The following is a 24,547-nucleotide window of genomic DNA, read 5'->3' on the forward strand; positions in this document are numbered from 1 at the left end:
AGTGATCTTATGTGGTTGGGTCATATGACATCTCATAAAGTATGGTTATAGTAATGCGTAGATACCTAATATACACTCATATATCAATTTCTGATCTTATGATGAGTTGAATTGAAAAGAAAACAATATGGCGATTACAAATGGGTTATGGTTCCCAAAACCATATATAGTGGTGGTTTCTTTTTCATCTCCCACCAAGAAAGAGACTGCTCCTCTATCATTTGACTTAGAGAAGAAGGAAAAACCACTAATAGAGGTTTTGGAAGATCAAAACTCCATCAAGATCTACTGGCGCAATGATGGATTCGGGTACGCTTATGCACTATGCTTTATTTTATTTTTTTAGATAAGTGGTTTGACCAAGACGCCAAAATTTTCAAGCAGCAAAAGGGTAAAATTATCAGGAAAAATTAATTGGCCAGATTTGTCATGTTTAAATCATGAATTGGCCATGTTTGTCATATTTTCTCGCAAAACATAGAAAAGTGAGTGCCTTCAACCTAAAAAAAAGTACTACAATTGAAAAAATTGTTAGAAACTTAGAACACGGATTTCTTTTTAATAACTGTTTATTTAGGGATGGCAGTGGCCCCGCCCCGCCTCGCCCCGCCTCGCCCCGTTTGGTCCGGGGATGAAGGGTATGAAACGGGGATGGAGGCGGGGACGAAGGTTAAAATCCATCCCCGTCCGGGGATGGAGGCGGGGATGGACGTGCACTTTTCCCCGCCCCGCCCTGCCCCGTCCCCGCCACGATCCCCGCCCCGACCACTTTTCCCCGCAATATCCCCGCCCCGCCTCATCCCCATTTGAACCGGGGATGGAGGACATGAAACGGGGATGAAGGCGGGGGTGGAGGATAAAATCCATCCCCGCCGGGGATGGAGGCGGGGGTGGAGGATAAAATCTTGAGGCGGGGCGGGGGTGGAGACCTTGTCCCCGCCCCGCCCCACTGCCATCCCTATGTTTATTAGGCACTTGCTCAGGATTCTTTTGGCATCACTTAAAATGTGGTCAAATTCCAAGCACCAATTTTCATTAGCTCAAGTTCATGGCCACACTCTCCGCTAAGGGTGTGAACGTGTGGGACCTTCACCAACAGTGGGTGCGTCTAGATACAGATCCAACTAGAAGTTGCTGGTTCTGGCCCAGACCCATGCCCGATTGGATCTTTCATAAGAAAAACCACGTGTCTGATAGGGATTACTAAACCAGACCAGGTCCACACTCTGAAAAATGAGTATTCTTTATGCTTTTTATATTGAAAATTTGTGGATCTTAATAGGAATGTAGTCAGACACCATTTTCCAGACCATGGTCCGTTTATCAATCGAAACTCACATCCAACCCAAATAGTTAATCGGACTGCTTCCTTTGTAACCAAACCCTGACCTTACCGTATTCGGGTTGTGACCGGATAGTAACCGACCCATTGACACCCCTAATCTTGGCACATTTGCTTGGTCCCTAGCGAGAATTGGTCTCACATTTGTGAGACAATGATTATCGCCAGCCTCATTTTCTCACGTCTATGTGAATGATTCCCATGAGAATCCCTCGAAGGGCCAAGCAAACGTGTCTGCATGTGCTACCGGGATTATTACCAGAATCTCAAACCAAGCCCAGTCCCCCAAGTCAATCCCAACCAACTAGTTTAAGCTGACCCGGGCACCCCCTAACACACTCTATAAGCCTCAGAATTCTGATGATGTTGACCTCAGTCATCTTTCTTACTCACTAGCAATAGAACCAACACAGGACCAGAAAATAGGGATGGCAGTGGACCAAGGAGGGGGCGGGGGGACAAGGTCTCCACCTTCGCCCCGTCTCAAAATCCTGCCCTCCATCCCTGCGCAGGTTTTGATTTTAACCTCCATCCCAGTTTCGTATCCTCGATCTCCTGTCCAAACGTGGCGAGGCGGGACAGGGCCTCGTTTTCCCTCGGTCCATTGCCATCCCTAAAGAAGGATTGGGGATGGAGTGAGGTGGGAATCGGGACGAGGACAGGGCATGGTGGGGGAAAGCATAAGTCCATCCCCGCCTCCATCCCTGCATGGGTTTTGATTTTAACCTTCATCCCTGCCTCCATCCCCGGTCCAAACGGGTCGAGGCGGGGCGGGGCCTGTTTCCCCCTCCCTTCCACTGCCATTCCTACCAGAAAACTTAGATGGGAAACCAGTGGACTTGGTCTGAGTCCATATAGATACTAGGAAGAGAACTCAACTCATCCTAAGTCGAAACACCCCAGCTGAAATAACTCAAGCCTTGGTCAAGCTGCTCAAGCCACCGAATTGGTCAAATGGTCCTGGTCTCGAACCAAGTTGGCGAGCCACACACCAAAGCTGTTTAAGCCTTGAGAAGTCTACCAACCCTTACTGAGCCAACATCATAAGTAGTCCTGGTCTAAGCCCAATTGACCAAGTCAAGGACCTTGTATAGTCAATTGAGTCGAGCATTGACTACGTGAGCATACATATACTCTCTGTGACAAACACTGGCCATATTTTGAAGAAAAAAAAAGACAAAAGATAGCAGCTTTACATGTCAAAGTATCACAGTTTTTTGTTAAAAATGTAAATATCATTGCATCACGTTATTTATGTTTTTATCGGCTATTTTTAAGAAAATGGGTGATAATATTTTTACAATTTTCATTTGATTTCTTCTTACTTATATTTTTACAATTTTAATTTATTTGTTTTTTTTTCAATATTTTGCTGATAACACTTTTCAACTTCTCACAAAAAATCAGCAGCCATTATTTTGCCGTTTTAAACGTTTGTCACTAATATACTTCATTCAATAGGAGAAACAATGCAGTTAAAATCATTCACAATCTGTTTCTTAAAGAACCCCTGACTCGAATTGAATCGACAACATTTTAAACATCAGATGACACATGTTAGACAATAACAAAATATTTAAAAATATTAAACAATGTTCTAGCCTATTAAAAATTAAGATTGAAGTGACAGGTGAATCGGTCACTTCCGAATCGGTTAGGGACCGCCGATTCAGACCAATTCTCACAACATTGGGAGGAAGTCTTCTTTAGCAAAAAAAAGTCCCATCATCAGACACATAATCTATGTCGATCCAAAACGTCCAACTGATGCATTAGTCGGTTGGGATTGGTCCACATGAATGTGGACTAATGCAACCCATTGGTTGGAAACTTGGACGGCTAGGATTAATAAGATGGATCCCATCATATCTCCTTCTTTGGTTCTCCAAAATTTGATTTCATCACGTTCAAAACACACATACACAAACCAGAGAGAGAGATTTATATAGATAGAACAAGTCCATGTTGATTCTCTCTGCCACGAAGGAAACTGCTCAGAAAATTTCTCTAGCATGAGGAGTCAAGTTTAATGATGTGACCATGCTGTCTATCTAGAGGAGTCCCAAGATCTCAACATTCAGAAAGCTTGAATAAGAAGAAAAAGAAAAACCAAGTACTAATAACAACAAACTGCAAGACTACAGGGTCACCCTCAAATCAATCCTCAGATTGGAAAGAACCCAAGTCAAAGAAACCATCAGTGAGTGCAGGAACCGACTGATTGAGCCCTTCTGGTACCTGAGACATGAAGCACCCAAGGAAAGGGCTCTGCATGACCTGTGGGTGCAGGAGCCCTAGGCACTCATCCACCATGAAGGGTTTCTCAATGGCAGCAGGTAACTCACAGTGTCTCTCTTCCAAAGGTGGCAGCAAGAACCTCTCCATTTCACCCCACAATCCCTGACTGATGATCTCATCAGGATCACTGCCTCCAGTACTGCTTGAATTCACATCACCATCTTGGTTGTGGAAAAGATAGGCACCCTTTGAAGCCTCCTCAGCTTCCAAGCCTCCAAAGTTGCAGTTTCCATTGTTTGGCAAAGTGGGGTCTGCAGTTTCAGTTGATCTGTGCAACTGGGATTCTGGAATCATGCTGCTCAAGCAGCCTGACTCAGAATCAAAAGAGGCCAAGAAACTACTGCCACTGGTACTTCCAAAGTGTGGTGAAGTGCAACAAGCATAGGTGGCAGGAACTGGTTGGGGGACAATGTGGGGTGCATGTTGGTGTGGGGTGCTGTGGTTGGCAGTTTGAATGGGGAGGGGGTGTAAAATGATGGGTGTCAGTTCTTGGGAAGTGTTGAAAAAGGGCTTGGTGTCAGAGTAGATGAAGTTGGTTTTGGCCTGTGTGCCCTTGATGGAAAGAGCAGCTCTGTCATAGGCAATGGCTGCTTCATGGGCAGTGTCAAATGTGCCAAGCCAGTGCCTCTCCTTGGTTGTAGGGTCTCTGATCTCAGCAGCATACCTTCCCCAGGGCCTCCTCCTCACCCCAAGAAACCTACCTGGCTCATTCTGTTTCTTTCTCCCTCTCCTCTCATGCAGAAATGAAGATGGGTTGGCCTGGTTGAAACAGAGAATTTGGGTTGTTGGGTCAATTCCTCCTAAATTTGAAGGATTGTCCATTCTTTTAGACATTGGAGAAAATGGTTGTGGAACTATAAGGAAATTAATGAATATCTAGAAAACCAGAATTTGGGTGGAGGAAAAAATTGGAGAGTTGGATGAAAAAAGAGTGAATTTTGATGGCAGTTTGAGGAAAAGAAGAGATTGAGAGAAATGGAGAGGTAGAGGTTGAGAAGAGTAGGTAGAGAATTTGAAGGGAGTGGGGGTCTTTAAAAGGATGTGGTTTGAACACAGTGGAAATGACACTTGAGATGGGATGGAGGAAGGTGTCAATTGAGTTTGCTGACTTTTCTTTAATTTTTCTTCCTTTTATGTCCCACCATCTTTTGATGTTATATATGGTGCCCGTAACATTGCGCGCCTTAGAGGACTGCAAAACCATTCAATTGAATTATTAGCAGATGGAAACTAATGGATGGTAATTAGAATGTAGGGGGCAAGAGCATTCATTGCATGTTGAATCTACACATTCATTCTTATTTTCAGCTTTAAATATTGCATGCAAATTTCCTTTCTATCCTTATTGATTTGTTAATATAAAATTGAAATATGGTATCCTAATAATAATCTCCTGTCTAGTTTTTAGCGTTTCCTGCTAGCCTATTTTCTTATAAAACAACTGAGATTTTATTGGAGTGGGAGGCATCTAATATTCCCACCTATAATTATACACTGGTAATAGAGAAACTTGTTGGGGGCCTAGTAGTTGATAGGAGGCTTTGTTCATGGGGGAGGTAGTGACAAAACCTTCTCCTAGATCTTTGAAAGGGACAAAAATTCCACCTAATTTTAACTTATGCATAGCTAAATGATCAAAGCATCTCAAACTTATAATTTTTTATTGTATAAACATGATTTAAGGGTATGCTCGAAGCATCATCAAAAAGAGCAAAATTTCCTCCTTTTTTGGCATTGCTACTAGTTGAGGAAATTGAATAAAACTCAGAAAAATCAGCAATTTTAGTGGCGCACAAGTGTATGCTGTATTAATGCTGCCATTTCCATCTCTTGGTCACAGTCACAAATCTTCTTATCAGGATTTTCTCTGGAAAGGAAAATCTCACGGTAAATTGAAAAAATATTTTGAGAAAATTTTAGGGAAATATTCAAAATTTATATCTTAAAAAAAAAAATATATATATATATATATATATATATATATATATATATATATATATATAAACACTAAAATATTAAACATATATAAGATCTAAATATGGCATTAATAATTAGATAATATGGGGATACAAATGTGATAAGTTCGAAATAGGCGATATTTTGAAAATATCACTTTTTTTTAAGGTTTGTGTCTGTTTCTGAAAATCTCGTGGCAAAATTGTGAGATTTGGAGAGAAAAAAAACACGGCCATATTTTTGGCTATGATCTTGGTGCTCCTTCTAGTAAGAGGAAATTTTAAAAAGTTTAGGAAATCTTGGTTATTTGGTGAAACTCTTGGCCGTCACATCTTCCCTAGGTTCACATCCAACCCCAGTCTAGCTAGACCTTCTCTGGACTCGTGCATGGGCGCATTGCATGGGATACTCCCTAGTTGTAGCATCCAAATTAGGTGAAATAATGAACCATGGAGCATGTGATACAATTGCATACAATGATAAGGATAAGCAATCCTTGTCATCTTTTTTTTTATATGCAAAATAATGTAAGCTAAGTCTTAATATTGTCTTATAAAAAAAGACTTATTATTGGGATTTGATTTCAAATTATTTGAATGTTGACAGGCAAGCCCCCCCCCCCCCCCCCCCCCCCCCTGAACAGTACACACTGAACACATCCTAGTTCCTCTTTGTCCTCACTGTAGATACGCGTATTGATCCAATAGTTTAATTTTTAGTTGCCAAGCCTAATTTTCATCATAAAATAAGGGTGCCCATGTGCTCCCTTCCTCGAAGCAATATAACTGATGGAATTTATTCAGTGATACTTTATTCCAAGGATTTAACAATGGAGTAGGTGGGATGGTCTCAAACTAGAAAAAACATATAATGTAATAACATATATTTAGTAAGATCTTGGTTCATGTTGCACTCTCACGAGACAAAATGAAAGGATAGGAAAGAACTAATTGAGAAAGATTGGTTCTAAACAATCATCAAAGGCATTGTCTTGAAATTAGCAAGCAGTAGTCCTATTTGCAGTTGGCCCTACAATTTTCCGATGTCTTCTTCAGGCAAGTCCTTTTTATTGCCATTGATCAAAAACCTATGAGATATTGATCTCTCATTGCTTTTAAATTCTGAACAATAGCAGAGAGAGAGAGAGAGAGACAGCATGCTCTTAAACTGGACCTACTACAAAGTTTGGATCCAGGTCTGAGTCTTGACTTTTAGGGGCATTTAATTAATTGCCTTGGTTCTCAAATTTGAGGGTCTGATCCATGAAATATCATTTGTTTTCCAAACAAGGGATTTTAAATCCAATGGCTTGAGATCCTCAAAATTTTCTAAATACATTGATCTGATCTGAGATCCGAGGCAATCAAGAGGACAGATCAGGTGCCAGACTGCCCTCCATCTTTGGCATACAGCCAGTCTGGTTGCAGGACCTAACAGCTGATGGAGTGGTGCAGCAGCACCGCGTGCAATGTGATTGCACCTAATTTGCCATTGGCAATTAAACACACCCTTAGGGTATGGTTGATGGCTTGTTTAGGGTTGGACGAAATGAACAAAAAAGATCGAACAGAACATTAGTTCTGTTGGTTCCGTAACAACTGTTCCAAGTCCAATGTTTGATTGGACCGTACTCAGATGCTATGTTTCAAATGTCCGTTGTTTGATGACGATGTGCAGACAACTTGGACAGTCATGGATAATGGGTTGAATTACTTTGTTTTCGATCATATGACCCGATCCATCCATCATTTTACATGTTTTAACAAGTTTTAACAAGGACCCACCTTACACATACCAGGATTTTATCACACATACCAATGGGGGATCCACTTGTCAGGTAGGAGCAGCTAGTGCACGTCACCTTGGTTGGGACGTTGCAGGTTCCAAACCCAATGGTATAGTTGTATAAATGGTAGGGGTCTGCCTAACCCCAGCTTGCCTTAAAAAAAAGTATTTTATCACATATGACAATTGAAAAGGCTTTACCGGATTCCCTTCCTTTTTGGGTCCTTTTAGGTTTACATCTAAAATGTGTTGGGCCTGAATAGGGATGTAAACGGTTCGGATTCGGATAGGATGTAGCCAGTACCATATCCAACTAATCAGATCTTGGCTAAACGGATTTGAATTTGGAAGGTGAAAAACTCATACCAGATCTGCTTTTTAATTACATGTAACGGGCTTGGATATCCATCAACTTCAGATATGTCATATTCCGTAACAGAAAATCAAAACCATATCCGCATCCGATTATAATCGGATATGGTTTTGTCTTACCAAATGCAACTAAACAGAATCTAATTCAGTCTGATATCTGATAACATTCTACACATTGACATCCCTAGGCCTGAATTAGAACATTTTGTGCATCAGGCATGACCCAACCAGGGTTTCACTTCCACTGCAACTTTATATCCTAAACAACTGGATCTGGTTTTCTTAAGTTGGGTTTTTGTCCTGGATCCATGCTATTGATGGCCCAGTGGTGAAAATTACTCAAGTGACAAACAAGTGTATAAATTAGGGGTGACAATCGGGTCGGGTTGGCGGGTTAGCATGTCAGCATACCTCAACCCGAACCCGACCCGTTTATTAAACGGGTCGGCTGTGGCAAACACTAACCCGACCCATTTAATAAACGGGTAACCCGACATGACCCACCAACCCGTTTAATAAATGGGTTGGGTCGGGAAAACGGGTTGGCGGGTAGCGGGCGGGTTGGCGAGTTGGCGGACGGGTTGGCGGGTTGACCCGCCCGCCTAACCCGTTTATTAAACGCCGGGTTGGCATACCCCCAACCCGAACCCGACCCGTCTAATAAATGGGTTAGGCGGGTCGACCCGTTTATTATTAAACGGGTTGGCTTAAGCCCAACCCGAACCCGCCTAAGAGTCGGGTTGGCGGGTCGTGTCAGGTTTTGCCACCCCTAGTAGAAATGAATATATGACGGTTAAAAGTGTGCAGCAAACTCACATGGATTGCACACGTTTCATGGCTCCAAACTACATGCATAACAAAAGAAGAGAGAAGCTTGTCATGTGCCTTCCCTATTTAATACTTTCAAAGTTCAATTTTTTGGAGTCATGAAGTAATTGAAAATCAAATAGTTGGTCCATGGTCTTCATCTGGTCTATGGTCTTCATCCATTATTGAACTGGAGATAAAGAGGGAAAATAGAATGAATAAAAAAACAGCAAATTTATTAATATAAAAATTAACTCTAAGATCATAACATGAACATTCTGATTTTTATATCACCTTAGAACTTCCATCTTCATTATAGTTGATTCATAAAATACTTCAATTTCATACCTTTTTCGAGTGTATATGACCTAGATTGGAATCTCTGACTGTTGACTTGGGCACTCAACTTTTGGGGCATTCTCAACATCATTAGTCACTTTTAAATAACATATTGTATTTTTGTTACATGCTGCCTTTTATTCTGGTTGAATAAGAAAACACAAAAAATCAGACAGACTAGTTGCATACTTCTTATTCAGTAGAAAAAAATGAGTGCCCCAACTAATCTCCCATTTTCAATTCTCGTCCCAATGGGCCCCACAGTTTCTTATTCAGCTTGAGGGTCCCACCATATGTGCATTGCATACACATCTAGAGGATCACCTATAAAGATTGAATATACAAACACCAAGGGTGCTTAAGCTTTTGTGGAGTATTTTTTTTATTTTTTTTCCTTTTTTAACAAGGAGAAACCACCCTTATGATTTGGACGTTCCATTATGTTTTGAGAGGCGCCATGTTGATCGTAGGGATGCAAATGGGTCAGATCTAGGATGGAGTTTTTGCAATGTTTTAGCTCTTTCGGATCCGATTCCGATACAAACCTCTATGTATTTAGCTGTTCTGGATCCGAACCGTTTTCATCCCTTGTTGATCATGACTCTATCTCAGTGTCTATGGTGTACGTAAAACCCAATGAATACTTCTTTCAGCCTAATAGACATAGTTTCCTGTTGATTTCGACCCTGCACACCTCGGGTATTGAACTCAGTGTCTTTCAACTTGAATGCCTTGAGCTGACCCATCTAACTTAGATGTGCTGATCCTTTATGAGCTTTTTTGGAGGTTATAATGAAAAAAAAAATCATTATGTTTGAATGACCAGCAAGAGCAACATGGGCCCAGTATATTGTTGGTTTCTTCTTGTTTTTTTCTTTTTTTTGATAAAAAAAATGCTAGCTAGCACTATGAAAAGCGTGGAAGATATATCAAATTTCCAGCTACGAACCAAGGAAATGAGTCAAACCTATCTCAAAAGATGCGTATAAGGTGACCCAATTGTGCTTATTTTAGAGACATTTACTTTTGCTTCATTAATGTCATTTTCCCAAGTAAGATAGATTGTGGTTTGTTGGGCTTTGAATGCATTTGCCACTTTTCACTTTTTCACGGAACACATGTTTTGTCCGAAGTGAAGAGTCGCCCGGGTTTTGAGGGAACACATAGAACTCTTTTATATATATATATATATATATATATATATATATATATATATATATATAGAGAGAGAGAGAGAGAGAGAGAGAGAGAGAGAGGTCTTCTTCATGCAATTCATATTCCCATTCCCTATGCATATTTTGGGCACTATGCTCCTCCACTATAACGAGAGAGAGAGAGAGAGAGAGAGTTAATTTGGGTGAGCACGCACAAACTCACACGTGCTCATAATGTAACATGGTTCGACCTAGTGTAGGTCTGGGTTCACGATAAAAAAAAATTCTCTCTATCTCTCTTCAACTGATTCAGAGATGAGAGGTTCCTTTAACGAGTATATATAGATTACATATGTTTGTGCAGGAGAGTCTGCTCTCTCTTTGATTAATTTAATATAAGTTAGACTCCCACCAGGAGTCCTGCGCCCTTGCCTGTATGTAACATGTTTTTGCAGGACTCTATTAACCGCAACAGTCCTACTGATCTTTCTTGCAGGATCAGGATTCTTGATTGCTTGGTGTTCTTGATTCTTGAGTTCTTCATCTTGACCAGGATTCTTGATTTCTTGGAATTCTCGATTCTTGACTTCTTGATTTCTTGTAATTCTTTGATTGTTGCTTTCTTGATCTTGATCAAGATTCTTGGAAGTTATCCAATGAGGTGTGGGACCCACTACTTGGGACATCTCTGAGGCATCTCTTTCGAATGTGGGGTCCAAACCTGAACTTACATTAACCCCGCCCCCCCCCCCCCCCCAAGCTCAACAGCCTAGGCAAGGTGTTGAGCTTGTCCGGCAAGCCATTGAACCCACAGGGGTTTAGTCATAATGTCAGTCAGTTGAACCATAGAAGACATATATTGAACTTGGAGGTTCTTCTTAAGAACATGGTCTTGAATAAAATGTACATCAATATCAATATTTTTTGGTGGTGTTATAAAAGACAGGATTAGTAGAAAAATACATGACACTAATATTGTCACACCAAAGCATGGGTGGGCTAGAACTAGCAATGTGAAGATCTTTTTAGTATAAATGTGATCCAAACTGCCTCAACAACAGTATTAAACATAGATATGTATTCAACCTCAGTGCTCGAGCGAGCCTTAATATAATGTTTCTGAGCTGACCAAGAAACACAGCAAAGCCACCAGTGGATTTCTTATCATTGACATTGTCAACCCAGCCTGTATCTGAGAAGGCATATATGTTGAAGTTAATGCACCTGGGAATAAACATGCTGAAGTGCATTGTATGTTTGATGTAGCAAAGGATCCATTTGACAAGAGTCCAATGAGTAGCGGTAGGTTAATGCATATACTGACATACTTTGTTTTCCATAGAGGCTAAGTCAGGTCTGGTCATAGTCAGATATAGTAGAGCACCCACAACTTGCCTATATTGGGTTTGATCCAAAAGTGGTTCGCCGTCACGAAGTGACAACTTAATAGAAGTAGCCATAGGTGTGGTTACTGGCTTTGCCCCAGTCGAGTTGGTATGGTCCAGATCAATCTCATAATTTTGTTGAGACAGAAACATGCTATCAGAAATAGAAATAAATTCAATAGCCCAAAAGAAATGCAAGTATGATGCCACTGCTTAACAAATGTTTTCTCTTCATTTTGTTAATTGATTGAAATTGTAATGATTAGTAATGTAAGTTTGAAAGTTTGTAATTGTGAACCTAGATGATGAAATGAGGGATACCTTGATGTATTTGAGTAGTCCTTAAGTGAAAATTTCACTGACGAAATTTCTTTAAAGAGTGTAGAATGTAATAGCCACAATTTTTTTGGGATTTATTTAGTTTATATGGCATTTAATTGGGAATCTATGAGGTATTTGAAGTGCACCTTAGTAGAGATCCAAGATGATCAACCCTCACATGCACAAGCTCAAACTATTCGAATAAGTACATTGGATCCACTAAATCTTAAGTTATCCAGATTTGGATCTCTGAATAATTCAAGTCAACCCAAATAGGTTTGGGTAAGGTTTATACCCATATTGAGATTTAAACCAGATATAGAAGAATTTTAGATCCATCTGAGACCCAAATAGTTCTAGTTAAGGATTTGGATCCACTAAAGACCCAAACAAATCTTTTGAAGGTAAACAAAATTTTGGATTCATTTGAGACCCAAATGGATCTTACTAATACTAAATAATAATTTAGATCTAGTTGCGACCCAAATGGATCTCACAAAAATTAAATGAGGATTTAGATCCACTTGAAACCCAAATAGATTTCAATAAGGTAAAAATGATTTGGGTTCATTCAGGACCCAAAAGAATCATATTAAATATAATATACATATATAATATTATATATATATATATACACAATGGGTTGGTTTTGATAAGACCTAAATGGGTCTCACCAAAGCCCAAAGCCCCTTTATTGTTTTCACCTCTTGTTTTACAACTCATGGTTTTTACCCCTTGTTTTACAATCCACAATTTTTATCCCATGATTTTTACCCCTTGTTTTATCTTTCTCTCTTGTCTATAAAATAATTTTCATCCTCTTTCCTTTTCATATCTCACTCTCTCATAGTGGTTCACACCCTCACCCAGTTCTCTTCTGGTGAGCAGAAGTCACCTATCAGTTGAATCATTATGAGTTTCCTTCCCTTCTTTTTCTCTCTGAGGGGGTCAACCCTCCATGCTGTAGAGTCGACTCACCTACTGCCACCTCCCAACATGTGCCATGATGCTCTGTCGCCATCATCGTCAGACCCGCTCAAGTTTCCATACTTGACACAAAACCCATGGCACACGAGTTTGTTTTGTCGCATTCGCATCATCGATGAATATATACTAGCCTCATGCATTTTGAGGTAAGTTAAATTTATACTAACTTTGGTATTTGTGCAATTTTAATGCATGATTTAAATGTTATAGATGCTCACATGCATGATTTATATATATTTATATTGAAACTATATATATCATATTTGAAGATTGTATAGTTGAATACATGTATGAGATACATGAAGTTGCTCGTATGCATGATTTGAACTGCGTATGTATGACATGAACTATATAGAAAATGCATATGCTTGAGGTTTAAATATTTTTATTATAGAATATGCATGTCTATGTACGCATGCGTGGAATATCATGTTTTATATATGCATGCTTGGATTCATGTACACATGATTTAAATTTACTTGTTTTGTCGATGCATGCTTCGAGATTCAATTTACGAATACATGATGAATATGATGTGCATGTAGCTATGTTATGATATTAATGCATGTGATAAAATGTTTCTTTATGATTGAAATGTCACATGATGTAAAGTTATGAATGCATGTGATAAATGTTTATGCTCGGGATTGAGCTATGGTTCATGAAACCCTATTGGCAATATCAATGTGTGTGATTTTATACCACATGATGTGATGAATTGAATTGAATGCTCGAGCCCAAATGAGTGGCTCCCAACCTTATGAATGGTTAAGTGAATTGATATGTGCTACTGCCCCCAAAGTGGTGGCCAATAATCTTATTATGACATTGCCATATGACATAATTTATTATGTGATGCATGTTGAATGTATATATGCTTGCACCCAAATTGATGGCCATTGACTCCGTGAACGGTCAACTATGTTTATGCATGTATAACAATAAAATCTACTTGATAAAATATCTCATTGAGGAACTATTTTTAAAATGACGATCTTGTGGAGTTTTACATATCCAAGACCAAATAGTCCAGCCAAGATGTGTGTGTGAGGATGTATAGGTCCAACACCAGTAGTTTAAAAGAGACAAGCATGTAAAGGTGTATAGGTTCAATACCAGTAGCATGTCTAAGACGATTTTATGAGGGTGTACTGGTCCAATACCAGGTAATCCAGCAAGAATGAGCCTGTGAGGATGTACGTTTTCAAGACCAGGTAATCCGATAAGAATCGTGTTTCAATGTGTGGTAAATCACGGTGAGTGTGAGTATGTTAAATATATTAATTATGATGGATTTTGATAATCGAATGAGCTGGTTGAGATATCCAGTTGTGAATCTATGAATTTAACTGTACTCCAATTGGTGTATCATGATTACATGTTGAACTTAGATCGACTATAGATCACGGTATGATTGAAATAAATATATTAATATGTTTGGTGAATGACACATCTTGCCTACAAACGAATATGTTGACTTATTAGGTGAATGACACATTACATCTACTTAGTCATGTTGCTAATAAATGCATTAGGTTTTTTTTATTGACATATATCACGTATGTGTACCATGATGTATGTATATCATGGATATCTGATTAAATAGATTATGTTATAATTAATGTCCTACATGTATTAGCTTTGTACATTCACGTATGTTCTGCTGTAAACCTACCAGGCTTTCATGAGTCTGGGCCATTTTTATGTGCATATAAGTAATTACAGATTTATCTACGAATGCGGGGTGATGTGACGGCATCGACAAACCAATCATTTTTCTTTTTCAGGAACTGAATTCGAATACATGCTATTATTGTGTTGGTTTTGTAATACTCTATTCTTTTGAAATTGAAGTATTTTAAATGAGTCATGTTATCCGCATTTAAATTCAGTATAATCATTTTTTTGTGAAATGTAACTCGCCTAAGGTTTTGAACTAAAGTTAAAAATGTTTTCACTAATGATTATTCAATAAAATAAATAGATTTAATTTTTATGTATTTTACAAATAGTTAAAAATCTTAGGTATTACAGTCTAGGCAAAACATGGGTCCAAGTGCCATTTTTTAAAAGTGCATTGAACTTCTGAGCCATAGCTTGACACCATTAAGGAAGCTTGTGAGCTTTAGTGAAGGAAGAAGGAGAGTTCAGTAAGAAATACTTGAGGGATAGGATATCTGGTGGGAAGATAAGCTTTGGGTTTCAGGAAACTTGTTTGAGACCGAGTAACCATAGAGTGAGCATGACCAGATGGTTGGGTTGGTTGAGGGGCTGGATCAATAGGGTGAGTTTTTGGGTCCCCAAAGGGAGGGCAGAACAGGGGAGGGAGATATAACAGACAAACTGGTAGGATTAGGGAGAAGGACCGAATCAACATGAGAACTTGGAGCACTTTGGGGTTGGTCCAGGGATAGGGGAACAAGTAAAAGGGGAATAGTTGGAGACACGGGAGGTAGTGGTTGAGTGGATTAGCTTAAATGAAAATTTTGTCTCATCAAACTGGACATTACAATTGATGATGATTTTATCAGTCATAGGGTTAAGCCAAATATAGCCTTTGTGTTGACCACTATATCCCAGAAAAGCACATTTTTTGCTTCTAGATTAAAGTTTGTGTTTGTTAAACGATCTGAGACAAGGAAAGTAGGCACACCCAAAAGTTTTGAAAAAATTATAATTTGGTACAATTTTAAACAAGATCTGAAATGAGGACTTTTTCTAGGTGACATCAGATGAAAGTCTATTGATTAAATTGACAATAGTGAAAAAAACATAGTCCCAATATTTCTATGGAATATTGGCTTGAGCCTAAAGGGTAAGCCCTGTTTGAATAATGTGAGTGTGTTTTCTTTCAACACAATCATTTTCTTCGTGTGTATGTGTGGGCAAGTGATTTGTTGCTTAATACCCCTCATTTTCAAATATGTGTAAAGTGGCTTGTAGTCTCCTCCTCAATCACTCTGGAGGGCTCTTGTATGTCTATTGTGTTTGGTTTCTACAAGCTTTTAAAAACTTTAAAATATAGGAAACACTCGATATTTTCGTTCAGCAATAAATATCCAAGTAAATCATTAATAAGTATACACAAATGAAACATAATAAAGATGTCCTTTAGTATTGAGAATAGGGGCTAATCCTCATACATCAGAATAAATTAAATCAAGAGGTCCATGAACATTATGAAAGGAAGCCTTAAAAACTAAAGCATGACTTTTACCCATTTGACGAGTCTCACATAAGTGACTGGTATTATTAGGTATAAAGAAAAATCCATGCTTATTCAAAATCTAATGAACTATATGAAATGCAGGATGTCCCATCCTTTGATGAAAACCAATGTTTTCTCTCCAATATAAGTAGACACTCCACACAATTTCTCGGTTACCTGAGGGACGTCAAATTTGTAAAGACCATGATCATTAGTACCTTGTAGAACTATTTTTCTTGTGTTGCAATCCTTAACATAGCATCGATCATGATGGAATTCAAAAAATACATTATTGTCTTTGGAAAATTTTTGAACTGATAACAGATTACGAGTAATAAAAGACACATGCAATATATCATTCAAAACAAACTTAGAATTGGGAGTGTTGAAAATTGTATTAGCAATATTCTTTATTTGCAAGTGAGAGTCATTACCGATTTTAATGTGATCATTGCCTTGATATGAAATTTAGTGAGATAAATTGTTCAGGTCAGTAGTTACATAATGTGTAGTTCCTGAGTCAGGAAATCACACACCATCTTCTATATGATTCACCATTGTTGCATTATATGCTTCAGGAGCAATATGTTTTTTTTTTTACTTAAAGACCTTATATTGAAGAGCACCATGCCCTTGCTTCTGACATGCTTGGCACATAGATTGACACTATAAGGCAATATGACCTTCATTGCGGTAGGCATGGCAGATAATATTAGACAATCCACTAAAGGGTGTTGGATTATATCCCTGATTTTGACCATGTCAATTTGTGGATCAATTTGTAGAATACCCCTCCTATCACATGAGGGGTTAAAATGAGCTTGGGTTCCACGCCCTCCTTGGGGATGTCCTTGATTGGATGGTTTTTAAGTCAATTTTTCTGCTAGTGGTTCAAGCTCAATCAACTCTTACAATTGTGTTATTGACCAATAAAATGCTGAGAAGATCTTCAGGGTTAATGGGATCATCTCTAGTATGCAAGACAATCCCCAAGGACCCATATTCACTCATAGAGAGTCCCGCAAAGATATGCATATTAAAATCTTTATTGAAAACAAGTTTTTCAGCTATTGCAAGATGATAAACTATACTTTTTGCTTTATGAAAATAACTGGTGATATTGTCAGACCCCTTTTCAAATTTTGTAATTGTGACTTAAGTTATGGTACCCTGGCTCTAGAATTAGCAACATGTCCTCAGTTTATTTCAAACACTATATGAAGTGGGTAATCTCATAACCTAACAATGTATTGTATCTGACAATGAGGACATAATCCAACTTAACAAGAGTTGATCCATCCATTCCTATTTAACATATTCGGGATTTTTCTTGGACTCTTTTTCAGACACATTTAAAAATTCAGTAGGACAGGGTTTTGATCCATCAAGAAATCCCATATGATTGTAACTTTTGAGCAGTGAGATAAAATTTGATTCTCACAAAAGAAAATTGGTTTTTGATAGTTTTACAGACAGAAAGTGTTGTAGGCTTGCAGAAGCCAGAAGTAAAGGAAATGGATCAATCAAACTTGATATAATGTTGTTTTCTGTAGCCATTGAAAATGATTTCTGAAGGGAGCACACTGAGCTTGACAAACGCCTTTGGGCGATCAGGGAGACAGGCTGGAATCGATTATGAGATCAAAGGGGCTTTGATACCATGTTAATTTGGATATGCATACATACAAACTCACATGTGCTCAGGATGTAACGTGGTTCAACCTAGTGTAGGTCTACGTCCATAATTAAAAAAATTCTCTCTCATTGTATCTCTTTTCAACTGATTCAGAGATGAGAAGCTCCTTTAACGAATATATATAGATTACAGATGTTTAGGAGAGTTTGTTGTCTCCTTGATTAATTTAATACAAGTTGGACTCTCAGCAGGGTCATGCGCCCTTGCCTGTATGGGACATTTTTCATGTAGGATTCTATCAACCGCAACAATCCTATTGATCTTCCTTGAGCTAATTTTGGCTTGATCAAGGATTTTTTATTTCTTAATGTTCTTGATTTTTGACTTCTTGATCTTGATCAGGACTTGGTTTCTTAGAATTTTTTATTCTTGATTTATTGATCTTGATTTTTGGAAGTTATCTAATGAGGTGTGGGACCCACTTGTTGGGACGCCCCTCAGGGATCTCCTTCGAATATGGGGTCCAAACCTGAACTTAGGTTGAGAAAGAGAGAGAGAGAGAGACAAAAGAAATTCAACATTACCACTCATGAAGATCAACAAAATGTTAAACCCATGAACTGAACAAGAGCAAAAGCCAAAACAAATAAAGAAAGCAGAAGAGAAAAAAAACATCAGACAAATAAAACAGGCTCACGTAGGAGCCGCTTGCCTAGATTGCGGCAAAAGAGAGGTAGCATCAGCAGGAGGGAGCGGAAGATCACTAAGATGCATACGCAAGATCGCATAAACATCTATCAAGATTTTATGCACCAAGTTTTTAATGTTAACCGAAATTTGACGAAAATGAGCATCGTTTCGCGCCATCCAAACAAAGCACCAAGAAGTAAGCAACCACGTCCACCAGATGAACCTCCACCTCGTGCTACGCCTAATACAAACCGGGCCCAAGATCAGATCTAGAGCAAAGGACTCCTCCTTAACAAACACTTCTGAATGCCTCCAGGTCCTGCTAAAGAGTTCCACAAATATTGGGCAAGATCAGAACAAGTGAAACGTGCATTCTTCTGCAGCTTGACAAAGCACGCACCAACTCAGGAGCTCAATGCCCCACTTCTTTAAATTACTGTGGGTCTGGATCCTACCGTGCAAAATTAACCAAGTCAGGACTCGAGAACGGGGAGAAGGACCCTTCACCCAAAGCACATTCTCGGACAACCAATCAGCCCTCGGGGGTAGCAACGATCTATAGACTTTTGAGGTGAGGAACTCTCCGCTTGGCGTCAGCGCCCACTGGAACCACTGACCAAAATTTTTGGAGTCCTCAAAATGGTCTCTAAAGCATGCTAAAGCCCTCAACCACGATTTACACAAGTGCAAGAGCGCCAAACCCCGGGTTCCCAGACGAACCGGGATAAGAGCAGGAGCCTCATATTTAGTAAGAAGCAAATGAGCATAAAGGTTATCTGGTTGGTGGGCCAACCAACATTGCTTGGTGACAAGAACAATGCTCCGTAGTCTGGGCGCAGGAATGCCTAAACCAGCCATACGCCGAGGTAAGACCACCGAACGTCAACCAATCAAGTGACGCTTACCCTTGAGTTGACACCCAGACCATAGAAAACCTGCCAGCAAGCACGTCAGTTGTTTCTCTACTCTCACAGGCATCACAAACATAGACAAAAAAAATCTGGAATAGTTGAAAGAACATGTTTGACTAAGGTTAGACGGCCAGCGATGAAGAGATAAGACGACTGCCATGAAAGCAATTTGTGCTTCACTTTTTGAAGCGTCAAAGCCCATGCAGCAGAAGAGAGGTGCTTCACTTGTAATGGCAAGCCCAGGTACATAATAGGCATGTCAGAAATAGTGCAATTAAAATTTCTCTTCCCAGTTGCAAGCATATTGGCATGAACATTGAACATGGTAATAGAGCATTTTGTCTCATTTAGAGAAAGCTTAGATAAGGAGAGGAAGAACTGAATGATAAGTTTGAACCTAAGCATCTGCTGAACATTTGCACGATAAAAAATGATCATATCATCAGCATAAGTAAGAATATGACCCGGAAAGTCTGGAACCTGCAAAGGATCAATGAAACGTGATACCGCAGCTTGCTTAAGCAAGACCACATGACCCTCAACAACTGCATTGAATAACAAAGGCGAGAGGGGGCACCCTTGCCGCAAACTCCGCCCCAGCTTGAACCAGTCTCCTCTAACACCATTGATATTTAACATGGCCTGGGCATTTGAGACCAGCTCCCTCACCCAACCAGAAAAATGATGACCAATACCGAAATTTGCTAACATTTGAAATAAGAATGGCCAATACACAAAATCAAAAGCTTTATGAAAGTCTAATTTAAGAACAAAGTAAGGTTGACCGCTATGCTGTAAGGAATGAACAACCTCAGACGCCATGATGAACGAGTGTTGGACCCTCTTATTATGGATGAAGGCGAACTGAGAGTCTGAAAAAATCTGGTTAGCCACCGATTTCAGCCTATTCGCCAAAACCATGACAAACATCTGATAGAGAGCACTCATAACTGAGATTGGGCGAAACCGAGAAATATCAGTGGTCTCATCATCTTTCGGAATGAGCGAAATAATAGCTACATGAAAATGATAAGGCAATTTTGAGTTACGATAAAACTCATTAAACATGCTCATCACGTCCGATTTAACACAGTCCCAAAAGATTCTAAAAAGTCGGCATGAAACCCGTCAATGACAGGCTCTTTTCAACCCGACATATCCTTAATGGCCCTAAAAATCTCATCGTCAGATAACCTCCTTTACATAGATCTGGCTTGCTCATGCTGAATTGACCCAACTAGGACATTACCAAAGACATCCTCCGCAGTTAAAGAAGCAGAATATAAATCCTTAAAATATAGCGAGACGACCAGATTAAAGTGCTGATTGAGAGAGAGAGAGAGCATACAAGTCCTCCTAGTAATGTCCAAGTGAATAACTTGATGTGGGAGCTCGGCAAGGGAACAAAGCAACGTTTTGAAATTTCAATATTTTAAGGCAAACTGTGCTCCTGCTACTAGTACTACTACTAGTGCCAGACTTTGAGAAATACAAGGAGATGTTTTTCTAAGTAAATATCTCTTCGTAAATTATTGATGTAATGATATTTATAATTATTTATCTTCCAATGTCATGGTGTTGTAAATCACTATGCAACAATGTCGTTGCATTCACACACACAGGCACACAATGATCTGTACATGGTGTAATGAGTAGCTCTTAAACAGTTTTTATCTCTTAAGCCCTTTCTTATAAACAGCTTGAAAAGACGAAAGTTTTTTGTATTTGCATAAAAAAAACATGTTAGATTAGATCATTTTTCATGTTTATACGTATTTCTAGAGTGATTACAAATCAACAGTTTATATTATACTAAAAACTTGATAAAATACAAATCAATTTTTTCATTAAATTAATTTAATCCGAAGCAGGATTTTTTTAATAAGCGAACAATGATGAACACATCTAAAGACTTAGACCAAGAAAAAAACACTTGCCACCATATTCTTTTAAGTGTTTAAGCGAGTTTAGGACATAAACTATTTAAGAGCTATATATATATATATATACACTGAACTAAGCAGTCATGATTAAATAAAACTGAACCCATAGTGCCATGTTGGCGAGGAACTCATATGGAGGCTCGAGAACTAAGCATCTTGCAATGCACATGATCGTACAAGCAGTAGAAGCAGCGGTTTTGTTTTTTGTTTTTCCTATAAAAAGAGTTCACAAGTTAGTAAATTAATCTTCTAGAAGCACCTAGGGATGGCTGTGGAATGTGTGTGTGTGTGGTCCACTTCCTCTCCATCTCAAAATTCCGTCCATTCCTGCACCGGTTTTTATTTTAACCTCCATCCCCGCCTCCATCCCCATTTCATGTCCTTCATCTTCGATCCAAACGGGGCGAGGTGGGTGGGGCCCATTTTTCCTTGGTCCACTGTCATCCCTAAAGAGTATTTTAGCATTTTACTAACGAGGATCAGAGACGAGATGGAGTGGGGAAAGGCCGGGCAGGAAAAGAGTAAGTCCATCCTGGCACAGGTTTTCTTTTGGGGGAGGTGGGTGAGGGAGGATCAATAGGGGTAATGTGAATGCACACTTTCAGTGTGCCGCTGGACCTGCTCATCCATCATCATTTTTTGGGCCCCACAACTGACAGGTCCTCCAAGATGGAGGGTGATCAGGTGCAGCGGCTCACTAAAAGTGTGCAATCACATTGCACCTTATCTTTTTTTCGGGTTTGGGGGAGAGGGTGTTAAGAGCATAGTTGCCATAATTGGGTATGGGTACAAGGTACTGGTAAGCTTAAAAAGTTTCGGGTAAGTTTTTACTTGAAACAGATATTGATACGATTCTTAAAAATATCGTTACAAGTATCATTGTTTTATGAAAGAATTGGTATGGCTTTTTAAAATGTTGATATATACGAAGTTTACATAACAGGTCTTAACAAGATAATTGGGTTTGGATGGGTCTTTGGTGGCAAACCCATGTTTGGAAGTAGGTTGTCATCGGATTGGGATCTAGTCGGATACATTGACTCGGTATAGCAGTCGGTAATCATATTTGTATTTGGAATGGAGTTTTATGTTCGAATCTGGATCTGATCCTGTACCTGAATTTGAGGGATAATCCGCTGGATTAAGTATAAAATGTATCCAATTAGCGAGTTGGATCTGGACTTTGGATTACCTTTTCTCATTCGGCTCTGAATCCGATTAGGTGGTTTTAGTAATGCCCAAGTTGAAACCAAATCCGACCCGTTTACACCCTTGTTTGGAGGCACGATAACTCGATTAACAGTGACAGGAAAGGCATAAAAGTCAATCTGGCCCCTACTTTTATGCAGAAGGACCAGGAGGTCCGCGCTCCCAGTACAACCCCTCACTCCCGTCATGGCCGGACGCTGACGTCCCAAATCGATCCAAAATTAATGGGAAATCTTTTCCCTGGATTTTTTTTCTGAACTATTGACTTCCTTTCCCCATCACGTGAGGGTTCCACTTTCGACAGTGGGAGCCTGCCACGCAAGCGTCCAGCATGTGATGAGACACGTGGAAACTGTAACCACGTCATCAGCGGACCGCAACCCAGGGAGATCTTCACCCACTTTCGGTAATCGGTGACAGACACGGTACGAACTGACACCATCTTGTCGGCGCGTCATCTATTCGCCACGTGTACGGTCCTCGTACGCTTGATTATGATAGATGGTCCTTCCTCGGTTGAGTTGGAAGTGATTCATGAGATGGACTCCCTTCCCTGTAGGAAGGGCCCCACTGTGGAATAGGTGGCGTGTCTTGCTTCTATGGGTAGATACTGCCACGTAAGCGTTTCTCGTGACGTGTACTTGGCTTCAACCAGGCTAGGACGTAATGACACGTTTCATTCTTTGATTGGATAACTAGTAGGGCCTTTACCACGTAAGCCTTTTGCCGATTGGTTAGATTTCAGGAAAAAAAAAGGACATATTGAAATATAGAATGATCCATCTATGTGCCCAACAAAAACGTTTGGGCTCGGTCCACTTGTAAGATTGGGCTCAGGCATGGCTTAGTCAGGTGACTGTTCGGGCTCGTAAAATAGGTTAAGCAAGCTGAGCTATGAGCTACTACGGAATGCTTTGTCACAGAGATACGTGGACACGAGAACACATGACCGAGATTCAATAAGTTGGAAATGTTTTGAAAAAAAATAGGACACAAGGACATGAAATTTTTAAAAAAAATTAATCAATAAAAAGCTAATATTTTGATATTTTAAAATTAAAAAATAGGTTTTTATTGAAATAGTACTTAAAATCATTAAAATAAGATTAAAATATTAGCCACACATGTCGGTGTCAATGTCGATGTATTGAACGTGTCATGGGGGACACCCCACCAAAATAGCGTGTCACTGTAAGAACGAGGATGGAATGCACTTGGGCTTGCAATGCGCTGCATAACTTGATTTGTGCAAGCCCATAAATGTAAAGAAAAAAAAGAAGGGCAAATTGAAAATTTTATTATACCTAAACAAGGTCTAATAATGATTAACCAACTCCAATTAGAAGAGATGACACTGTCTAAGAGATTAACAAAAAACAGTGAAAGATCGGGTCAGCCTGGGCAGTGACCACCTCGACTCCACTGCCCACCTAGAGAAAGATCGGGTCAGACATGACCTATTTTACACGACACCCCAAATATCCCCCCTTCCCTGACCCTGCCTCCTCTCTCTCTCTCTCTCTCTCTCTCTCTCTAAAATGTTGGGCTGCATTCGGCCATCTCTCGTGGCTGGTCTTCTTCTTTCTCTTCTTTTTTTTTCCATTTTTTTTAAAATCATAAATGAGTGCTTGATAGTGTTTTGATTTTAGGGATTATACATATTTTTTCAATTAGCATAATGCATAATATTTTTTAGGAATTAGGTTATTGATTTAGTTTATTTTTTAAATATCATGAATGTTTAATTAAGATTTGTAGGGTTTTTGTGTTTTTTAATTAACATTAGGCATGTAATAAATGCTTAGTTTTTATTAAAATATTAAAGGTTTTTTTAATTAGCATAAGTGTATGAATTTTTTTAGGATTTAGGGTATTGATTTGGATTTGTGCAAATATCGTTAATGTTTAATTAAGGTTTTAGAGTTTTTTTGTGCATTCTTTTTATTTTAAATTATCATTAAGCATGATTATATTAATTAATGTTTGATTTTAGTCATCACCTATCAAATGCTTAAATCTTTGATTTTTGTTATGATTTGAGTTTTTTATTTTAATATTTCAAATGACATGAATATTTAATTAGATATTTTTTGTGTTTTTTTCTCAAACAAAATTAAACATGCTTCCATGAATTCATGCTTGATTCTAGTTAGAATTTTAAGGATTTGTTTTCAAGTACTATATTTATGAGTGATGTTTGTTAG

At 39.1% G+C, this 24,547-nt stretch overlaps 1 protein-coding gene across 1 annotated transcript; it reads right to left on the minus strand.

The window, feature by feature from the left end:
- Window positions 1-3,499: 3,499 nt before the first annotated feature.
- LOC149844229 (uncharacterized) lies at window positions 3,500-4,462 on the minus strand. Its single transcript, XM_090001059.1, has one exon. The coding sequence runs from the start codon at window positions 4,460-4,462 to the stop codon at window positions 3,500-3,502; it is 963 nt and encodes a 320-aa protein (XP_089857185.1).
- Window positions 4,463-24,547: the final 20,085 nt, after the last annotated feature.

This window comes from Nuphar pumila, chromosome 3 (assembly GCF_984573655.1).
Source record: "Nuphar pumila chromosome 3, dmNupPumi1.hap1.1, whole genome shotgun sequence".
NCBI lineage: Eukaryota > Viridiplantae > Streptophyta > Magnoliopsida > Nymphaeales > Nymphaeaceae > Nuphar > Nuphar pumila.

Excerpts from the sequence above, each read along its gene's own strand:
- LOC149844229 (XM_090001059.1), bottom strand. The coding sequence starts at position 4,462 with ATGGACAATCCTTCAAATTTAGGAGGAATTGACCCAACAACCCAAATT.